This window comes from Bacillus rossius, chromosome 1, assembly GCF_032445375.1.
Source record: "Bacillus rossius redtenbacheri isolate Brsri chromosome 1, Brsri_v3, whole genome shotgun sequence".
Lineage (NCBI taxonomy): Eukaryota > Metazoa > Arthropoda > Insecta > Phasmatodea > Bacillidae > Bacillus > Bacillus rossius.
The window spans coordinates 151,520,729-151,541,713 of NC_086330.1; the positions used below are offsets into that span (position 1 = coordinate 151,520,729).

At 41.1% G+C, this 20,985-nt stretch overlaps 1 protein-coding gene across 1 annotated transcript in view; it reads right to left on the reverse strand.

Annotated features, from left to right (window-relative positions):
- Positions 1-800: 800 nt before the first annotated feature.
- LOC134537765 (uncharacterized) overlaps positions 801-20,985 on the reverse strand; it is a 34,462-nt gene continuing 14,277 nt past the window's right edge. The window contains exon 3 of the mRNA XM_063378586.1: positions 801-902. Within this exon, the coding sequence (XP_063234656.1) occupies positions 801-902 (102 nt within the window). The remainder of the gene's footprint in view (positions 903-20,985) is intronic.

The window sequence follows — 20,985 nt, forward strand, 5'->3', positions numbered from 1 at the left end:
AACTTTGACCTCTCACTGTTTCTTGCGTTAAGGCAACACACTGAAATTTTGTGTACAGTTGACTGCGCTTATTCATCTAATGAATAAAGCATTACACATTACATTCCGTCCGGGTTGTATGAGATTCCGCGTGTAAATTTCGAAAGTTCATTATTGGCGAAGACATTCGAAATTAGTTTTGAAACGTGATTGAATTTACAGTACGTCCATAAAAGATTTTCCCAGTTATAAATTTTAATAGTATCCACTGTAAGCGTTGTAGTGTGTTGTTCAAAGTCACAATTAAAGAGCAACTCAAACAGTTTTAGATAAGCGCATGCGTGAATAATGCTTTGTTTTCTCGCTTGCAGCGACACCTACGCAAAAATAAAAACTAACTTTATTTACCTTTCTATTTGATGTATGATTTGTTGCAAATAGTCTGAATTAAACTGTTATACTGAACCACTGAAAGTGGGATATTCTTTTATGGACACGCCGCCGCCGCGATATTGTGATGCCAGCATCAGACATCTCCCCCGCGATGGCGGACTGCAGGCCGGACTTGAAGTCTTGCGTCCATCGCAACCCGCCTCTTACCAATTACACAGCCCCACGGCCGCTGCGTGTGCGCCCTTCATCATCTCAGTCTCGCCCCTGGGTAATGACGACGTGCGCTAACCTGGTGATTTGTGGCTAATTTAATTTTCAGGAAGCCAAACGCGAGATCCATTCCCTTTGCCCCCGAGCCGTATAAGTGAGCCGACCCCCTCGCCCCGGCCGGCGGGCAGGGCCGCGCATGCGCCGTGATGCGCCGCGGCTCAGACCCGCGGGGAGCGCGGCGAACACGCGGAGAACAAGTGAAGGGCGAGCTCCTCGGCTCGCATCAGACTCCGCGGGGAACGGCTGCGTCCTGTGGCCTCCTGAGCTCCAGGCACTCACACGGTGTGCAGAGCTTCAGAAGAACACACGTGATTAGATAACTGCGCTCAAGATATCAGAGTGGTGTCTGTTTACGAAAAGCATTTTAAGGATACTCTGAGGGCGGATGAGTATCTCTGTTTCCGTATTTAAATTTCAAACTGTATTTTTAGAAGAGTAAAAATGGCTAAAACGAATGTTTTCGTAATAATGCTACGACCTATGTGGGGAGAACTGGGTTTGTAAAGGGGTAGCCCAAATAAGTTTTATTACAGTTTAATTAATTATTAATATTTGCATTACTAATAAATAATTGTACATAAATAATGTCCGATCACCAATCACTGGAACTTAAAAATGTTTATTCGCAAGTCAATTGATGGCTGTCAAGTTCCACAGTTCGCACTCCTCACTGGAGCTAGACTCAACAGCGGTTCGCCCCTTACCCCACGCCTGTCCACACACACAGCCTCGCGCCACTCAGTCGCACTCTCTCGATCCCGTCGCTCCGCGTCGCGCCACTCTCGAGGGGGTCTCTCACTCTCTTCGCGGATGATGAACTGCCCTTCACTCGCGGAACTCTCCGAACTCTCCCAACTCACTCGGAACTCGCTCTAAACTCGCGGAACCCGTCACGGGTTTACCACAGAGGCCGGGATCGCTGCTTAAGTACCTGTGGCACTCCTCTCGAACCGACGAGAGTGGCTGTTACGTGTCGCGACAACCCGGGCCAACCCGACGCCCGAAAAATCGATGATTGCGACGCTTGCTTACGCCACTACACGCGGTGACCTTTGCAAGCCCGGAATTCCCAGGCCGCTAATGGTGATGATAGCCTGAAGCTGGACGATACGCGCGGAGCGGAGGGGGAGGGGGTAGCGACGACCCTTGTAATCCGGCCAGGCGCGCGTGGCATGCCTTGCGTGACGTCAGTGGCCGTGCAGGGCCGCCAGCCAGCTGCCAACCTGGCATCGCGGTCTGGTCTCCTGCGTTCGTAACAATATATTTTAGGCATGAAACATCCGTAAATATTCAGACCTTTCACCTTCATCTCCGCCGTATAACGTTATAGTTACCGCTTGATTCTCATAGTTGCACGAAGAGAAGACTGCGCGCCAGTCCTCACGCTAGAAGCACCAGCGAGCTCCTCACCAACACAAACACGCCACCGCTCTCATACTCTCACACACACGCGTGCTGCAGCCGCAGTCGAGCGCTACTTGGCCGACATCGAGGTCAGAGACGTCTTCCACCCTTCTGGTCCGAGCGGCGCTCTCCTTCTTTAGTGTGTTCCAGGGCGGGCCAGAACAACTCAAGTCCGACCATCAAAGTGAAATATATGTATACGAGTATATGTGCCTATACCGATCAGAAGGGCCTTTGAAATTTTTGCGAAAAGGTTTCGAGACCAGCCATGTGTTAAAACACTGTAGCCTCATCTAGGATTCGTGATTGATTGAGTTTGTTTCAATTGCATGTCTACTGTCAGCACACAAACCACAGTCATTCTGTGCGGAAGCAAATTCGTCCTGAATGGTCCCACCACATAAGGCAGTGGTTTCTCTTGCAGGCGGCTGCCAATCACACGGAAGGAATTGCTTGTGAGGGCATATCTTATTGCAGTCTTATGTTTAGTGCGATATTTTTTCGCGAAAATTGCCTGCCCTTACCGATGAGCTGGGATGGAAAAAATTCGCGGTTTCAGTGACATCCAGGATAGACTCCACAGTTCCCTGCATACTAGAGCAAATGTCACCTGTGTATTGGGAGACCTCCTTACCGGCTAGTCTCTGATGCGACACTTCTCTGGGCGAGGGTTCCTCACTGGCCACAGCACTCCGCATGGACTGTGAGCCAATAGCAAACCCAGCATAATGGTGTATGCATTTCAACCCTAGCCTATCGTGAAACAAACCCGTGAATATTTCCGGTCTATACCGATGAGGAACGCTTTGCTTTTTTTTTTTTTGGGCAAGTTGGCAACGCGCTCTTCGAGAGGACTGTGGTGCGCGTAATAACGACCTTTAGTCTGTGTCTTGGGATTTTGACAGTTCCCGAAAGTGGTACCAGTCGTAGAATGAATTTGATTACATGAGACAAGAAACAGTAACAGTAGGGACGAGGACTTTGGTACAACTGGGAACAGTCGATTCTGAGTGATGACTCAGACTTGGGGGAATGCATATTTCGCAAAAAGATTCCGAGTCCATCTGAAAGTTAAAACACTGTAGCAACGTCTGTGTTTCGTGATTGGGTTAGTTTCTTTGAAGTAACTGTCTATTGTTAGAACACCGATCACAGTAATTCAGTGCGGAAACAAACGCGCACTGATTGGCTCTGTCAAATAAAGCAAGGACTTCTCTCGCAGACAAGGAAGAAACCGCTGATGCGGGTATAGATTATTGCAGTCTAAAAGGCGTTCAGGTTTTTCGCGAATAAATGCCTGCTCATACTCAGATTATATCATACGAACGCCACCAAAAAATTTTGACCGGTCGCCGTTTAGGTTTTGACTACAGGTGCGGAAATTTCGCAGTCATTTGGTCCTTCGTTAGAATGCAAATCTTTATACTCTTGTACAATGTTCTAGATTGTACCGCAGTTATTCAGATACGCCTCTCTAAGACAGTGAGCCAACAATGCCCAGTTGGGTGAAAAGTAAGTGAATTAGGTAGTGTCAGCTAACAAGAACAAAAGCATTCTCACTAAGGAATCAGCCAAAGGAAAAGTAAACATTGGCAGAGCGAAAATGGCTTAGAATTTTAACCTGAGGCCAAAAATAAATCGCGAAATTTCCTAATCTGCAGGGTTGATTATTTCAATTATATATTACCGTAGTTAATAATGAACTATTATGCCAAAGTAAGAGTAGTCAAATAACAAGGAAAAATAATTAAGTGTTTGTTTGTAAAGCTTAATTTACACATAGCGTGAAATAAAATTGTAAGGTAAAATATTTTTCAGTAACTTTTATAGGCTATTTTGCGAACTGAAATTCCACAGGTAAGTATTATCATCGAAAAAGTGTTTTTATTCCGTAAATACTGAATAATATCTAACAGCCTATTTTCCTTTGCTAATCGACTTAATGTAAGTGTTTGATTGTTTTTTTAATTATATAAAATGTACAACTACAGTTTAGGTTCTGTTGTAAATATTTTAGTCTTTTCTTATAAGAAATTTAAAACGTAAACTTTGAATGCAGCTATTTTTTTTATTTGCAGGTCATTGTAGAGAACTACGAAAAATGCGTTATTTTATGGTACAAGGCTAAACACAAACCAGTCAATGTGTGTTGCTATTTAGCTGCTGCCACATTTTACCTTCTGTCCAGACTTCAGACTTCGTCTGGTTAGGAATAATGAATTATGATCTTTTATTAATGGTTTCATGTTCCTCGGGGCGTGTTATGACTAGAGCACCGTATTTTGCGCGAGAAAAAATAATCTGAACGGTCAATAGACTGCAATTAGGTATGTTCACGCCAGCGGTTCCTTCCTTGTGATTGGTAACCGTCTGCAAGAGAAGCCATTGCCTTATTTGACCGCGCCATTTGGGACGCGTTTGCTCCCACACAAAATGTCTGTGATTCGAGTACCAGTCTTTAAAATGTACCTAAAAGATGCTCGACCAATTCCGGCACACAGACGATGCTACCGTGTTTTAACTTTCAGACAGTCTCGAAATATGGATGGCCCTAGTCACGACTTAATGAAAATTAAATTGAAACATATAATGGTATACATTCTTGTCCGTCTCCAGTGGTGGTTACATGAATTATTTTCGGGATAGAAAGATATACCCCACAGTTCTCAGTACACTCGGACAAATTTCCATTGCTGATTGACTGCTGACTTGTTAGGAGTTCTAACGTAGTAGCCTGTGATACGATATTTCTCCTGTAAGGGGTTTCTGTGTTGGCCGAAAGTGCTCCTGATAAATTATTAACGTATAACAGATGCAGCTCAAAGGTAAATGAATCCGTGAATTTTTCCTATATCTACACATACTTTTTTCCTACCGGCTGTTTTTTTTTTTTCATTTTGCGCAACTTCTCCTTCATCGGGATGGGTCGGTGTGATTCGGTGACTCTAATGTAAGCTGGCAGTAGACTGGCCCACAGTCGTAGAGCGAAGTGATAGAACGTGATCTATTCATCAAAGCATTCTACCTTGCGACCAAAATAATCCGAGAGATTTCCTGGTCAATAGCTATGGCTAGGGGCAGGTGTTTTTCGCGAATAAATCTGATCGCTCGTTAGACTGCAAACAGTTATGTTCGCGTTAGCGATTGTTTCCTTGCGAGTGGCTACCTTCTGCGAGAGAAGCCACCGCCCTGTTTGGCCGGGCCAGTCAGAACGTGTTGGCTTCCACAATGAACGACTGTGATTTGTGCGCCGACAGTAAACATGCAATGGAAAGAAACACAACCAATCACGGAACACAGTAATGCTACAGTGTTTTAACACAAAGCTGGTCTATAAATCTTTTCGCGAAAACTACATGGCCCTAGCTATGGCCCATGAGTAGAGACCGGAAGAGTTCATTGGTTCAGTGACCTTCAGGATGGACTCTACTATCCTCTGCACACTCGGACGAATGCCACCTGTTCATTGGCTGCTGACTTGTTAGTCGTCTCGCTGGGTAACCTGGGATTAAAGACTTCTATGATTGAGGGTCTTTAATATTGATTCCCAGTTCGCAGGATTAACAGTGAACCAATGGCAGAAGCAGCACAAAGGTAGAGTAAGATGGGGCAAAGCTCCGCACTTAAGGTTTAAATTGATATTCTGACTGTCCAAATAGCAGGAGGATGTTTTTCTCTTCATTTCCGGAATACACACACATTAATGTTATTCAGTTATATTCACAACTGTAGGAAAACAAGTACATTATTTCATAAGTTACAAGTATCGATAGATGTGCAAATCCGGATCTTTACCCCACTAGTGGGGCAAAGATCCGAATTGAGTGGGGCAAATACCCGCACCTTTCAACATCTAAACCCACAGCGATCAACACTTATTATCTACAGGAAAACATTATATTTATTATAATATGCTTATTGTAAAATATCACCACATTGGAAGTGGTAAACAGGAAATTACAAAATCACACAAAGAGTCCAAAAATCTAAATAGACAAAATAATTCATAAATTTGAAAATTTTGCTTAAAAATATAGGCCTATAAAACAATGTAAAATTTAAAAATAAAATTCTAACTTTCTTAAAATATATATTTAAATAGAAAATTAAAAATATTCTAGCTCTACAAATTTTAAATTAAATAAACCAATGAAAAGTTAAAGAAACCCAATGGCAATACACTAACGATAGTAGACATAGTAGAAAGTAGATAACTTCAACTTACACAATGTATGCAAAATATCATTTTTTCTCATTTATGCCTTGGCATAAAATAAAAAATTTAACAGATGCAGTAACAGCATTGACATACTGAAGGGACAAATACAACATTTATCTAGTAGTTTACAGACAGGTTCAATTCTGGAGCTTCATTGACACAAATCATACACAAAGATTAGTGTGTCATATGCACTACAGTTTTCGTGCCACCATGCCTCACATAAAGTACACTGGATCCAGTCCTCGTTAGGTGGGTCTTCATATAATGCCTCACAGCCTGGGCACTGTATATTTTGTCTGACTGATTGGCTGATTTTACTTGTTTAACACCTCCTTTCTTCACTCCAAATCGTTTTTTCCTTCACTCGTCTTTATAAGACATTTTTTTCTCCTTTTCTTTCTGATCTTCAAGCAATTTATTCATGTATGGTGAACTGGATATTATTTCAGAATGTTTGCTTCTTTTATTCCGTTTTGTTTGCTCAGACCTCTTTGGCATTGGAAGGATTTCTTTAGGTGAAACTGGAGTTCTAGCTTTAGCGCCTGAGCAACCTGGCTTGTTTATGTCTAAGACTATTGATGGTTCACATGTGTAGGGAGGAGTCACAGGATTAGGATCGTCCACATTAGGAACTGACCTACGAATATCTTGAGTTTTTTGACACGTTGACTGTTCTGAGTCAACTTCTTTGTCCACTTGAAAAAATTCTGCTCTGTTATCTCCACGTTCTTCACTAGAACGTTCCCTATTTTGTGCGAAATCAATGACACTAGAAGGAAGAAAGTCTTCGTCCGTGAATATATCAGAATTGATAGGCCAGATCCCACATGGTCTAAAAGCATTTCCTGCTTTCTCTACTGTTGCACACATTTCATAAGCTTTACCGAACAATTCACCAAACTGGTAAGGAGTTATGTTTCTTCCAGGATGTGTCACTAACCATTTGTTGCATTCATCAGCATAGAAAGCTTTCAGTGGTCCGAAAAAGCTTCTGTCAAGTGGTTGCATTTTGTGGCTACTGTGGGGTGGAAGTGTCAGCGAATGTATGCTATGGTCACGGCAGAAGTTAATTGCTTCTAGCGACAAATGTGACGAATGATTATCCAGCAGAAGCAATACAAAATTATCAATGTCAGATCGCACCTTTTCCTGAAAGTGACGAAGCCATTGCATAAAAAGGCTACAATTTACATAACCCGAGTCAGAACGCATTGCAATAGTTAGTAAAGTTAAATATGTGGCTATTGCAATGAAAAAGAAAGGAACGCAAACACCATTTACATTGCCAAAACCTTTTTTCTCCAAGAGCCTAAACCCACAGCAAAATATTGAGCATTAAAGAGGCTGAGACTTCAAATTAAAAAATTATTTTAAACAATTTAATTTATGTAGGCCTATTTTAGGCATACACAGGCGAGGGGCAAAGATCCGCATGAAACACGTAGTGCGGATCTTTACCCCGTCATTAGTTGCGGATGTTTGCCCCAGAGCGCAGTCTGGCCTGTGCACGACTCCTGCTGCTACCTGTGTTTGACAATCTCTACTACTACCAATGCACAGTAACCATAAAGAAGCACACTTTCTTACTGTGTTTTAATAAATCCTTCCCGATCGTTATTCCCGGCGACATACATTGTTTTGTATTGATGCAAAATTACATCAGATTATAGTAAATTAGTTCTTACCTCATTATGTTCGCTAAGTGTTATACACTGGCACGTCACACATGGCAATAAACGACCACAATGGCGACACTTCTCTTGACTGTGTCAATGTTGCCAACAGTTTTAATTTATACGAAATATTCCAAGATAGGACCTTTGCCCCACGCGGATTTTTGCCCCATCTTACTCTATAGATATTTGAATTTTAGCGAATCCTAGTTTTTTTTTCGGTCTCTTTACCTATATGACATAAAATGGCCAATGCTTAAGGGCTGTGTTATTTTTAGCGAAAATATTTTCAGACCAGCTGAGTGCTGAAACACTCTAGTATCGTATGTGTTTCGTGATCTGTTGAGTTTCTTACAGTTGCGTGTCTTCTGTCAGCACACCAGTCACAGCCGTCCAGGGCGAAAGCAAACGCATCCTGACTGGCCAGACCAAACAGGGCAATGCCCACTAATCACAAGGAAACAAACACTAGAGCGAGCATGCCGTTCTGGAGGCTAATAAGCGGCCATACTAGGTTTTGAGAAAATGTGCACTGCTGAATTTCAGTCAATGTAAACACGCCTTTTAAATTTTTCATGTTAAATTTAAGAAGAAATAAGGTTACAAATTATCCCGTGAATTTACGTATGTTTATTTCACTTAGTTTTAAAAGGAATTTAAGAATTATATTGGAGTGTAAATTAAATGTATTAACACATTTTATATCTACAACAAATTACGCTTTTTCTTTCCACGTGCTTGTTTTTCCTTTTTAGGGAACTCGGAAGCTATACTGTAATTTTTTTTTTTTGTAAATGGGTCAGACATATTCAGATAAACTTACAGATATTTGTAAATTTTACATTTACATGAAAACACCTTTATCATCACAAAATTGTGTTCGCAGTAATACTGGGTTCGCATTCTTCCACTGGCATTTATGCTTTGAGTTGTCCCAGTACATTCAACGGGATAAAGTTATTTGTGAACCGTTCCTTGAATGGCTTTCCAGTATTACCTGCGCACACTAATAATTATAATAAAACAGACTAAAGTCCAATTATTGAATATTTAATTATTTTTTCCATGATTTTTTAGAAAACATTAATGCTGGAATGAAACATCAATTAAAATATAGCATTATGCACCAATTTTAGTGACAATACTCAATATTATCTAGAAAAACGTATTTCATATATGCAAAAATAACTATAGTCATGTGTTGTACATAGTTAAGTTATCATTTTTGGGAACTGGTTTTCAAAGAAATCTATTGTTAAAGTACAGAAAAAGATTTTCTGTTTAGAAATTGCCATAGTTTCTGGAACGACTAAAAACTATTCATTGAAAAGTCCGTAAATTCACGATTATTTCTAACAATGTAGACTCTTCTTATTAGAAGCAAGCCAGTGCTAATTCATATGTTAAATTATGTGGGCTAGAATTTTTACGTCTCACTAAAAATAAAAATAAAAACTCACACACAATTTTTTTCTAAAATTTCGACACATGACGGGAATTTTTTTTTCGAAATCACCATGCATTCATTTACTTGTAATTGTCTATTATCACGAATCACAGGGCATGGCCTATAATATTTCGGTTCGTGACAGAGAATTGGCGTTAATGGGTGTTTTCAAAGAGGATGAATAAGAAACGCTCAGAACGTATAACTGTTTATAAAAAAAAAACTCGGTCGTAAAGTGTTTCTCAAAACGAAGAACACAACGTGAGTTTTTCCCCCTACGATGCGGATGTGAAAATAAAAGGCGATGATAAAAGTCACCTAAAGTTAAACAAGCAGCACAATAACGTTGAAAAGGAATGGCACTCGGATGTAGAAACCAGAGTTGTAAAGTTCAATTGTAAGTTGTGTGCTCGGTGGGGACGTGTGTAAAGAACAGTTTTTTTTTTTTTTTTATCCACATGCGTGGAGAAGTTGTTTCAAGCGTCCGTTACAGAAAGTGAATTTGAATTTCGAGATGTGGGAAGTAGTTTTGGGTGCCAAATATATCTTTGAGGATCTAGCATAAAGAATTTACAGAAATATTAATGGTATTTGGTTTTTCCGTACATAAAATCGTGTGGTAACTTTGACAGGAATTATTATTTTTACAGAGGATAAATATTTGAGTATTGTCATAATTTAAAAAGCTTAGATCTTGCAGAGTTGAGTATATTAAAATGAACACTAACTACGATACTGTGCCATTTATGATTTTATTCTCTTCGTATTCATTCTTCACTTCTTCATTACTCACCATAGATACCACAGATAAAAAATTCGTTAGGACGGGGAGACTATATGCTGGGTCATGTAACTTGTCTGAGATTGAACAGTTTACAAAAGTAGTACCAGGGTACCCACTACCCAGTTACCCAGCTGTCACTTGCAAATCAACAAACGATGTTCGTTCACGAACACTGGCTACCATATGAAGTTGTTTACTAGCCCTGTTGATGAAATGACAGTGGCAGAAGGAAACTTAGAAAAACATTTTCTCAGTTTGTCTGTGCCTGACGTAGAGGTGGGTTGTGACAGCAATTTTCGGTATCTGTACCAACCTGATACTGATACAGCATTGTACCATGTTACAAGTCTCTGATACTTCTGTATCAGACGGTCCCAGGAGGCAACAAAGCTCCGCGTACGCAGACCGTGCGACCGGAAGGAGAATCTGATACATTATTTATCACGCCTGGTAATTCTCTACCTCTGATACTCTCATGCCCGCCTGATACAACCAGTATCAATCAGTTCAACATTCACTGCAGTTCGTCCTGGCCGTGTATCACCATGTTGCGGGCTGTCATGCTTTGTAGTTAGTATCTTTATAGTGAAATAAGGAATGGATAAGTGCACGAAAAAGACTTCATTTGTGTGGAATTTTTTCACGGAAAATAATGAGTTTGCTAATTGTAATTTGTGTAAACAAAAACTGAGTTATAAATCATCGACTAATCTGAAGAAACATTTGAAAAAACATTGATATAGTATGCTCACTAATGAACCTATCAGTTTTTTTATTTTTGATAAAATCGTGAATTTTTAATGTATAAAAACACTAGTTACTAATTGTTTTCGAAAAAAGAAAGTCCATATGTTGATTACATCTGTTATTAGTGTCAACTGAGAATTTATTTGCATTTTCATAGCTGTTAGGTGCACAAATATAAATAATTTATCTTGTATTAATGTACTTTTTAATATTAAAATTTCATTAGTTTTATTATTGAACGAGACGGTGCACGCACTGCGCACTGAGCGTACTTTGAAGTAGGACAATAAACAAAACGACTTGTAACCAGGGCTGCCACTCTGATATTCATGAAAAACCTAGATAACCTACAAAAAAACCCAGACACATGGGTAAAAAACCCAGATGCGTCTAAAATGCTATCGTTGAAAATGTTTGCGTACTAATTCAAAAATATAAACATAACTGGTTTTAATATAAAACAATTAATTACCTTACAAGACTGAAAACGGTTAAATACAACCAATACAAGAAAATTACACTGCAGCAAAATGGCTTTGTAAGTAATTCTTGGACCAGCACATATCATAAAAAAACCTACAAATATATACATGACAAAACAAACACCATCACTGCATTCTTTAAACCGGTAATTGTTTTTATAAAACTGCATCATGTACGTTAGTCTTTATTCAGAGTCTGATTCTACAAGATTGGTTTGAAGGTTAATTGTTGCATTGGTTTTGTGTTCTGCAAGCCTCTTTGAAGAATGTGTCTAATTTAATATTCGACTTAGCTTCTTGAAAACTAGTTTTGTGTTTATATGTATTTTTGTGTGTGAAACACATAGACTTGTTTGCATTTATCAAACAGATATTGCAACAGATACAGTAGCTACTATCTTTATTATTGTTTTAGGTATAAAAATAATTAAAATTATAAAAAACCTAGAATTGTTGGAATTCATTATTTAAAAACCCAGAAACCCAAACACCATTGGAAAAACCCAGATCTGGGTGGAAAAACCCATGAGTGGCAGCCCTGCTTGTAACAATATCGCTTTGCGCCTCTCCTTCAAGGCTTCAACGCCTTCCCCTGCGCTTCCTCCCCTACATTATTTCCCTTCTTTATCCCTTATTCGTCGTTCCTGCTCCCTCCCCTTTCACAAGCTCCGCCCAAGTGACCGTCATCTGCGATCGAGTACTGCGCTTATTGGCCGTGGTGTTGTTCCAGGTGAATTCTGAACTGATACTAAAGTCTCTGATACTTTTCAAGTGTACTCGTTTGCCGTTCCTGATACAGGCGCGTATCAGTGACAAAGTATCAGGTTGATACTTTTCGACCCACCTCTAGCCTGACGACGGGAACAGACGCCAGTTCCCGAAATGTCACAACCGTTTTGTCAAAGGAAACCTACTGTGCTCGTTGGAGCTTTAGTAATTGTGTTGTCCATGATGTTTATTTTTATCGTTTTCTTCGTATTTTTGCTGCGTTGTACATGTATGTTGTCTGTCTGCATTAAATGTTATTGTTCAAATTATTACATCGTTGTTAGCCCACTGAGTTCGTCTGTGCTGTTATTTTATCATGACTAATTTTTTTTCAACTGAATTCTTGTGCTGTCTGAGATTTTAAGTTTGAATGTGTTCGACTGTGCTGTTGTCGTTGTGTTGTGTTCATTTTACCCGTTTAGGTTCATCGTTGGGTTTATTTTCTCGACATCAGCTGATTTAGGCTTGTTCTCTGTGGGTTTATATTTTCATTTCTATTTCTTGTTTTTCATTCTTGAATATTTTCCATGACAAACAGTTAAAACTGTTATGGCATATGTCCAAAAAAGTATATTAAATCAAAATTCCCCTTTGCATGAATAATTTAAAGAACGAAACGTAGACCAGCGGTACTGTTTTTGAGAACTGTCAAATGTGACAGACCATATCACTGTCGCCACGAGCTCAGGAGCTCGGTTTGCATCTACAACGAAGCGCCTGGATTGAGACCCAGCGGAAACGGTAATATTCCTGATTTTCACCTGATTTGTGCCTGGTTTGCCACTCGAAAATCGTGCTGTAATCCCGCCTGACCGTAACTCGGTAAACTCTTCTCGACTCTTTTTTTTTTTTTCGGGTTTCTTGAAACATAACGGTGCCAGCAATCGTTGGTGTGCCGAGTGGATGAGGGCGTGTAAGGGGGGGAGGGGGAGGAGAAACAAACAGCGGCAATGGAGTTGATGATGTGGCAACAATGGCCATTATTCGTCGCCCGAAAAGAAGAGGGGACAGGGGAGTTCGGAGGGCGCCGCCCCAGGAGAATCGTTGTGCCCCTGGGAAGGGGGAGGGGGAAGAACAGGGAGGACAAAAGACGACGGCGAGGGTAGCTAGTTACCGCGGGGCGCAGCCGCCAGGGGCGCCAGCTGACCGCTTAATTCGTTCGCGGCCAACAATGGCGAACAATGCGGCGGCCGGGAGCTGTGATTGGGCCGCGGTGACTGGGCACATTCCCTCCCCTTGGTGGAACAGACCCTGGTGGAGGGAGTCGCCTTAATTACCCCCCCCCCCCCCTCCTCTCTCACACAACCCCGCGAACGTGCGGGCGACCAGACTCTCCAGCCTGAGCCTCCAGACTCCCTGGACCACGTCACGCCTAGGCATCCAGAAGCGAACTACAGTTGCGCTCACCACCGAAATGGTTTAATTGTCCAGCAGGCCCGGCCAATGAGAGATTTGTCCCCAGTGGAAGGGTGACCATTCAGTAGAGACCCGGTTATTTCTCGGATTCGTTTGTTAGCACGGTGGTAGACTGCAGACGTCTATACCTTTTGTGTTTCTTTGATGACTGGTAGCGGCATGCACATTCCGCGAAAAGATTCCACGACTAGCTGAAGGTTAAAGCATCGTCTTTGTTTCGTGATTGAGTTTTTTTCGGGTACATGTATCTACACTGTCAGCACACCAATCACAGTAACTCAGTGCGGAATCAAACGCGTCCTGAGTGGCTCAGTCAAATAAGGCAACGACTTCTCTCGTATACGGCCGCCAATCACAAGTAATAAACAGTTGGTGTGGGTATACCTTGTTGCAGTCTGATTGGCATTCAAATGTTTTCGCGAAAAATGCCTGCCCCTAATGATTGGATCACAATTCATTCAAGACCACATTCTACGACCGTCGAATTCTATGCCAGTCGACTTCCAGCTCGCAGCAGAGTGACCGAATCATATCGACCCACCCCACATAAAGAGAATTTCTGCAGTATGAAAAACAACCAGTAGGAAAATGTGCGTGGTTAGAGTGTACATAGGTATATGAATTTTAGCCACGCTCCAAATGAACCAACAAAATATTCGTTTCTCTGCCAATCAGTAGGGTCACCATAATTTTACTGCTTTCTTTCTCTTCAGGCTAGACTAAACTTGCCTCTACAAATTCAAGACTTTTTCAGAGTTCTCATTTGTCGATAACCAGTTCTCATTCGCATTCTCTGGCGGATCGCAAGTGTTTGGGTCCTCAAGTCATCTCCTTGTTTGTAACTGGCTCAAGGGTCTTCAAGGGCGTGGCAACGTGCTTCATGTCTACTATGACTCTGCGGATTAATCGTGGCTCTACCAATCAGTAGGGACATAGAAAAAATTCGCTAGTTCAACGAGCTCTTAATAGAGCCTCACAGTCCTCTGCATATGCGGGCATGTGCCATCTGCCTATTGGACGCAGCACAGTGATATTTGTTTGCCAAAAAAAAACTTATTGCTACGAACGCGAGAGACCAGACCACGATGCCAGGTTCGGCTGGCGGCCCTGCACGGCTATTGACGTCACGCGCAGTGTTACGTGTCGTCCACTGACGTAAGGCTTGCCACGCGCGCCTGGCCGGATTACAAGGGTCGTCGTTAAAACCCCCCTCCGCTTCCCCCCCCCCCCCATATCGTTCTCCCTCGGCGATGTTGTCTATCGCTGAGCAGCCTGGGGAATTCCGCGGACCACCGCGTGGAGTGGCGTGATTGAACACCGCCTTTTCCGATGTTTCGGGCGTCTGAACGGCCCAGGATGATGCGATTCGTCACAGCCGCTCTCATCGTTTCTAAAAGGGCACCACAGGTACTTAAGCGGTGACGCCGGCCTCCGCGAGAGTTCCTCGACAGTGCCGAGCGAGTGCCGAGAGTTCGGAGAGTTCCGCGAGTGAAGGGCAGTTCATCATCCGCGAAGAGAGTGAGAGACTCCCTCGAGAGTGGCGCGACGCGTAGCGACGGGATCGAGAGAGTGCGACTGAGTGGCGCGAGACTGTGTGTGTGGACAGACGCGAGGTGAGGAGCAAACCACTGTTGAGCCTAGCTCCAGTGAGGAGTGTGAACTGTGGAACTTGAGAGATATTGAGTGACTAGCGAATAAACATTTTTAAGTGCCAGTGATTGGTGATCGTACGTTATTTAAGTACAATTATCTTAAATATTATTTCTCTGGCCTGTTTTTCTGTCTGTCCGCGAGATCTTCCTTGTTCCTTTATTAGATTCCATTATTTACCCCTCATTTTAAATCTTATCGTGCCGGCTAATGACGAAAAATAGATCCACGGTCTAAAAATGTACCGTTTATTTTAATTTTGAGTTTTTAAGTCATCTAACAAGAGGTCCTTTAATTGATTCGTCGATTTTTCGATAGATATCGCTTCGTTTTCGATAAATATCGAATCGGATTATCCTTCAACTTAACCAAAAAATTCCATCAAAAGAACACTTAACCAAAACTTTTGGTACATCAGACTTTTCTTATAAGTAAGTATTACGTACTTTTGAATTTACTGTTGATATTTTGTATCACAAACATAACTTGTTACATTCCTTCAACATAGCATCAGTTAGTATTGAAGATACTTACAATGAAAAAGTGAACGATGATCACATCATCACTTCCAACATTGTATTTAAAGAGGTTTTGTAAACGCGTATATTATTGGTATGTTTGAATACAATAGCTACTTTTGTAAAAAAAAAAGTGTAACAGCTATTTGTACTTATCTGTTCAATCGCATGTCTTCTTTTGTACCAACGCCCGTTTACTTTTTCTATTCTTCTTCAAAATGTAATTTTTCCCAAATTTTTAAAGAATGGTATGCCACACAAAACGATTTGGTGCGCACTGCAAAATTCCGCACGTGTCGACTAGTTTATTAGTAATGTAAATACTAGTAATAAATAACACTGTAGGCTATAGCCCGTCCCACTCTTAGATTGCAGTACACGGCTTATGGCGCGCGCTGTTGCCAAATCTCTAACACATTACGAATTTCAGGAGATGCGTGTCTTTGTAATTTGGATAGAACAAGAAGCATTTTGAGAAATCATATCGTAATTTATAATATTTTATACTATTACACATATAATAATATTGTAATAATGCCACTTTTATGTAAATTTCAAATAAAAACTACCTATTGTAGACGAAATTTTCTTATAGTTTTCTTTTCTGTTCTAAAAATCCCATATATATACCTATATAATTATATATATATATATATATATATATATATATCACATTTTCATGGGCCCGATAAATGCCGTATTTTTGGACAAGTCATGTCCAAAATGATAAATAAAATACGGTAATGGAAATTCTCGGTCGAGTAAGTTATGGGAAAAATCCGAACAATTGGTTCGAAATGGGGAAGATTTTTTGAAAAACAGAAAAATCGCAACAACTCCCATAATATGAATAATATCGAATCCGTTTTAACTTATGATAACTCGGATTACCTAATGCCGAAAAATGTTTTCTAAATACATTTTTGATACGACCAGCCATAACTGCATGGGTTCGAAAAAAATTTTCACCGGACAAAAAAACGTAACTGCCTTAGTAGACACATTATCAAATCTGTTTAAATTGTTTGTAATAATATCATAATTATTTTCCAAAACTTTGTCTAAAACAATGTTTGATACAATGCTTGGTGAGAAGGATAGAAAAATAATTCAAAATTTTGTACCATGATCGCTATTAAATTCCTTCGTATTTATTTCATACATTTTAAAATATTATGTTCAAGAATCGATTATAATATTTTTTGTTGACTAAGGAAGCCATGTATTTGAAATTGCTTGTAGGACAGAACCCCACTTATCTAAACACACGGCCCTGTTTCCTCTTACGACGGCAGCGCGCGCTCTTGTACTGATAAGACACATCTTTAACAGCTATTTCCACGGAAACTGTAGAAGCAATTGAGATGGCGCTGCTTTTAAAAACTAATTCAATTCATTGTGAACATTTTTCTCGCTTTTGTCCCCCATCTATCTTTAAAAGAAAAAAAAATTTCCGCGGGTCAACTTTTTGATGTGTCAGTTTGTGAGAAAATGCATTTCAATATATTAAAAAAATTATTTAAGTGAAACCTGTACAGTTTTTGTTTTAACATTTGTTCGGTGGCGTCCTAAGGCATTAATTTACTAATAAAAAAATCTGAATGAAATAAACATGTAGGTTTTTTTTTTTTGATGTGAAACATATCGGAATACTTCAAAACAGTTCGCAGCGAATAAGTTATGTTTTTTAATTTTTTCGGACACTTAAAATATTGTTAAGTATTCAAAATAAGCATTGCCTGATGCGTATTTTGATTCTATACAATATGAAAAAAAGCTTGGTCCAAAAATTAAAATTTTAAATTTCGTTTGATATTTGGCAACAACGCACGAAGAAACAAGGACAGTGCTAACGGCAATCGGCGTGTTAGAGAGAGAGAGAATGCGCCCATTTACTTCCATACTGCATTCTAAGAGTGGGATGCTCTATAATAAAACTTAATTGGGCTATCCCTAACGAACCTAGTTCTCCCCACATAGGTCATAACAATATGATTCCATTCCGAACTAGAAGAGACCGGAAAAGTTCGCAGACTCATCTCAAGATGGGTTAAAATTCAATGCTTGCGCTGATTCTTATATTGGCCCACGGTTTGTCTAGAGGACTCTGGGCCAATGAGAGATCATCCGCCAAAGAAGCATCAAATCACAGGCTGACCAGTCCAGACACTTCACTAGTCAGTAGCCAATGAGAAAGTGGCATTTTCTCGAGTAAACGGAGGGTTGTGGAAGCTAGCCAAGAAGTCATTGAACACGCGTATCCAATCCCTACGAATTATGCTTTATCATCGCTTAGTTGTCGCGCTACTTCAGTAGCTGCTTCTCTGCCAATCATCTGACACTCTTTTCGACACCTTGACAAGGGTAATTTCCTCTCTGTTGGTTCATCACGCATGAAATGAATTATCTATTAGCCCCTTATACATCTCCCGAGCGAGCTGGTGCAGCTGCTATTGGCTCACAGTTCACGTAGAGGACTCTGGGCCAATGGAAAACCCTCAAGCCATTAAGAGTCAAATTACAGGCTACCTAGTAGAGACGTTACACAAGTCAGCAGTCAATGAACAGGTGACATTTTCCCGAGAACACAGAGGACTGTGGATTCTATTCTAAATTTCATTGAACTCACGAAAATTTTTCAGTCGTTATCCATGACTAGAGACTGGGAAAATTCGCGGATTCATTTGGCGATAGGTTTGAATCCAAATACGTTTATTTTAATGCCACTTCAGTAATTGTACCACAGTTAAATGATGGACTGTGAACAAATGAAAAACCTTCTACACGAGAATTATCGAATCACATTCATCACAGTAAACAAATCTCACAAATAATGAGCAGTTAGCACCTACCCGAGTATTATGTAAAGGACTGTGGAGACTATCCTAGGGGTCAATGAAACAGGATTTTTTTTCCGTTCCCTGTCCATGACGTTCTTGAATTTAATACTGCAAATCTGTCTAAATTTGGCCATTTATTTTCACGTGTAATCAAGTGATGTTGCCAATAAGTAAGCTCATAGGTGAATGTTTAAATACTTTAAAAAATAATTTCCTTAAGATAATATAGGGTTTATTTCGAACTGTAGTCTCTGTTCACCGTATAGTAGAGACAGGAAAAATTCGCGGGTTCATTTCGCGATAGGCTAGAATCCAAGTGCGTGTAACTTATTGCCGCTTCAGTGATTGGAACACAGTTTGCCTGAAGGACTGTGAGCCAATGAATGACCCTCAACGTAAGAAGTATTGAATCATAAGCATCCCAGTTAGCAGGTGTCACGAGTCAGTAACCAATGAGCTGGTGTAATATTCCCGCGTACATAGAGAATCGTGGAGTCCATCCTAGAGGTCATCCAAACCGCGAATTTTTCCAGTCCCTACCGTATAGTTGTGACTGTTGAACCAGCAGTGAAACAATGTTTAACGACTGGAAAATTTCGCGAATTCATTTCACGCTAGACAAAAAATCAAATAGTTTTACCTAACTGCTGCTTCTGCTATTGGCTCACAACTCATCCGTAGGACTATGAGCCAATGAGAAACACTTAGTCAAAGCTGTATCGAATCACAGGCTACTACGTTGGGACGTCCAAACAAGACAGCCACCAATTAGTCGGTGACATTTGCTTGAGTATACGTATAAATGTGGAGTCCATCCTAGAATTGTTCCGGTCCCTAAAAGTACAGAGGCTAGGTTGCATACGAACAGTAATCGCAACGAGACTCAACGTACCGTTTGCTGCTTCCTAATAGCAAGGATGTGTCCTTTACCGATGCAGACTCAACCAAAAGATCCTTTAGTTTTAATGCTACGATCAATGAGAAACTAGCCGTGAAAGGGAATTTTCGAATTATTTCGACGCTAACACAACGTGGCACACCAAAAATAAAATACTTTTCGGCAGTCATTGAACTCGCGATTTTTTTTTCAGTACCTGATTACTACCAGTGGCTGAAACCCTCACGAACAGATCGTTTGCCGTGGCACACACGTCTCCGCTATCGCACTCCACTGGTAGGTTTCCGTGATTAACCGGGAGGTGGATAAGGGTATAGCGGGGTGGAAACCATTTACAACAGTGTCATCAGATCGCTGGGAACCACCTAACACTTTAGCTGCCAGTGGATTAGCATAATGCAATAATACCACAGCTTGGTGCGGGAGCGAAGCAGCAGGCCCGGGAAGGGAAGGCAACCTCAAACACGAAATTTATTTATTTTTTCCTCCGGAGGCCTGAGTTATGCCTCGAAATTGGCCCCCCTTGTGCATAGTGGACGGGTATTTTTTCTCCTTTTTTTTCCCTTAATCGGCGAGCGCATGACCCGAGGGGGTAAAAAGAAGCGAGGGATAGGGGTCTCTCTCACTCCCTCCCCCCCTCCGCCTTTATCCACGCAGCCGCCTTAATTCATGACATCAGGAAACCCTTTCAGCTTTCTTCGCCCAATCCTTTCGTTTCTATTCGTCCTTCCCTCTGCACACGTCCGCCAAAGGAAAGAAAGAAGAAGTTAATTATTGTCGATTTATAGCTCATTATGTGGAGTGATGCGGGAAGGGGCGCTGCGGTAATTATGATGGTTGCACTCCGGCTCGGGCCGGCCCCCGTAGCGCGAGCCTCGACTCGCAGCCTCGCCGTGTGTAGCTGGCGTGTTTTAATTACACGGCTGCCCGCTGCCCCGGTGCTAAACGATTTCTGATGGACGCGCGTTTAATTACGAGCAGCGAGGGGACGCGCGTGCGCCTCGAGACGACGGATCCGAACCCGCGACCGACCTCTCAGCCTCGCTTCTCCTCGACCGTCACTCGCGACTAGAGATCACTCAGTCCACACACACAGGTACGCCTCGAATATTTCAGGAGAAAATAAGACTCTGATTGGCTCCCAGCTGCAGCCAATCAGAAAACACTCCCCTCTCAGGCGAGAGTATTAAAAGGCAGGAGAACTTGTAACAACCTTAGTAGGTAACTGCTCCCTGATGATGGCGGCTGCAAAGTAGACATAAACGTCGGTTATAGCCAATTTTTCACTTTCGACACGGCTACAACCCATAAACCAAGCAACTAAAAAAATACATTTCTGTTCAAGATTTTTCTCCCGAAAATTTAGTTCCTTCTTATTCTTTTCTGGTTGGTTGAATAATTATTACAAGAGTCCAGTTATTTTCCAACAAACTAAGGACATTCACTCTCAAATTTAAACTTATAAAAAGTAGAACCAATGGTGGTACCATTTCC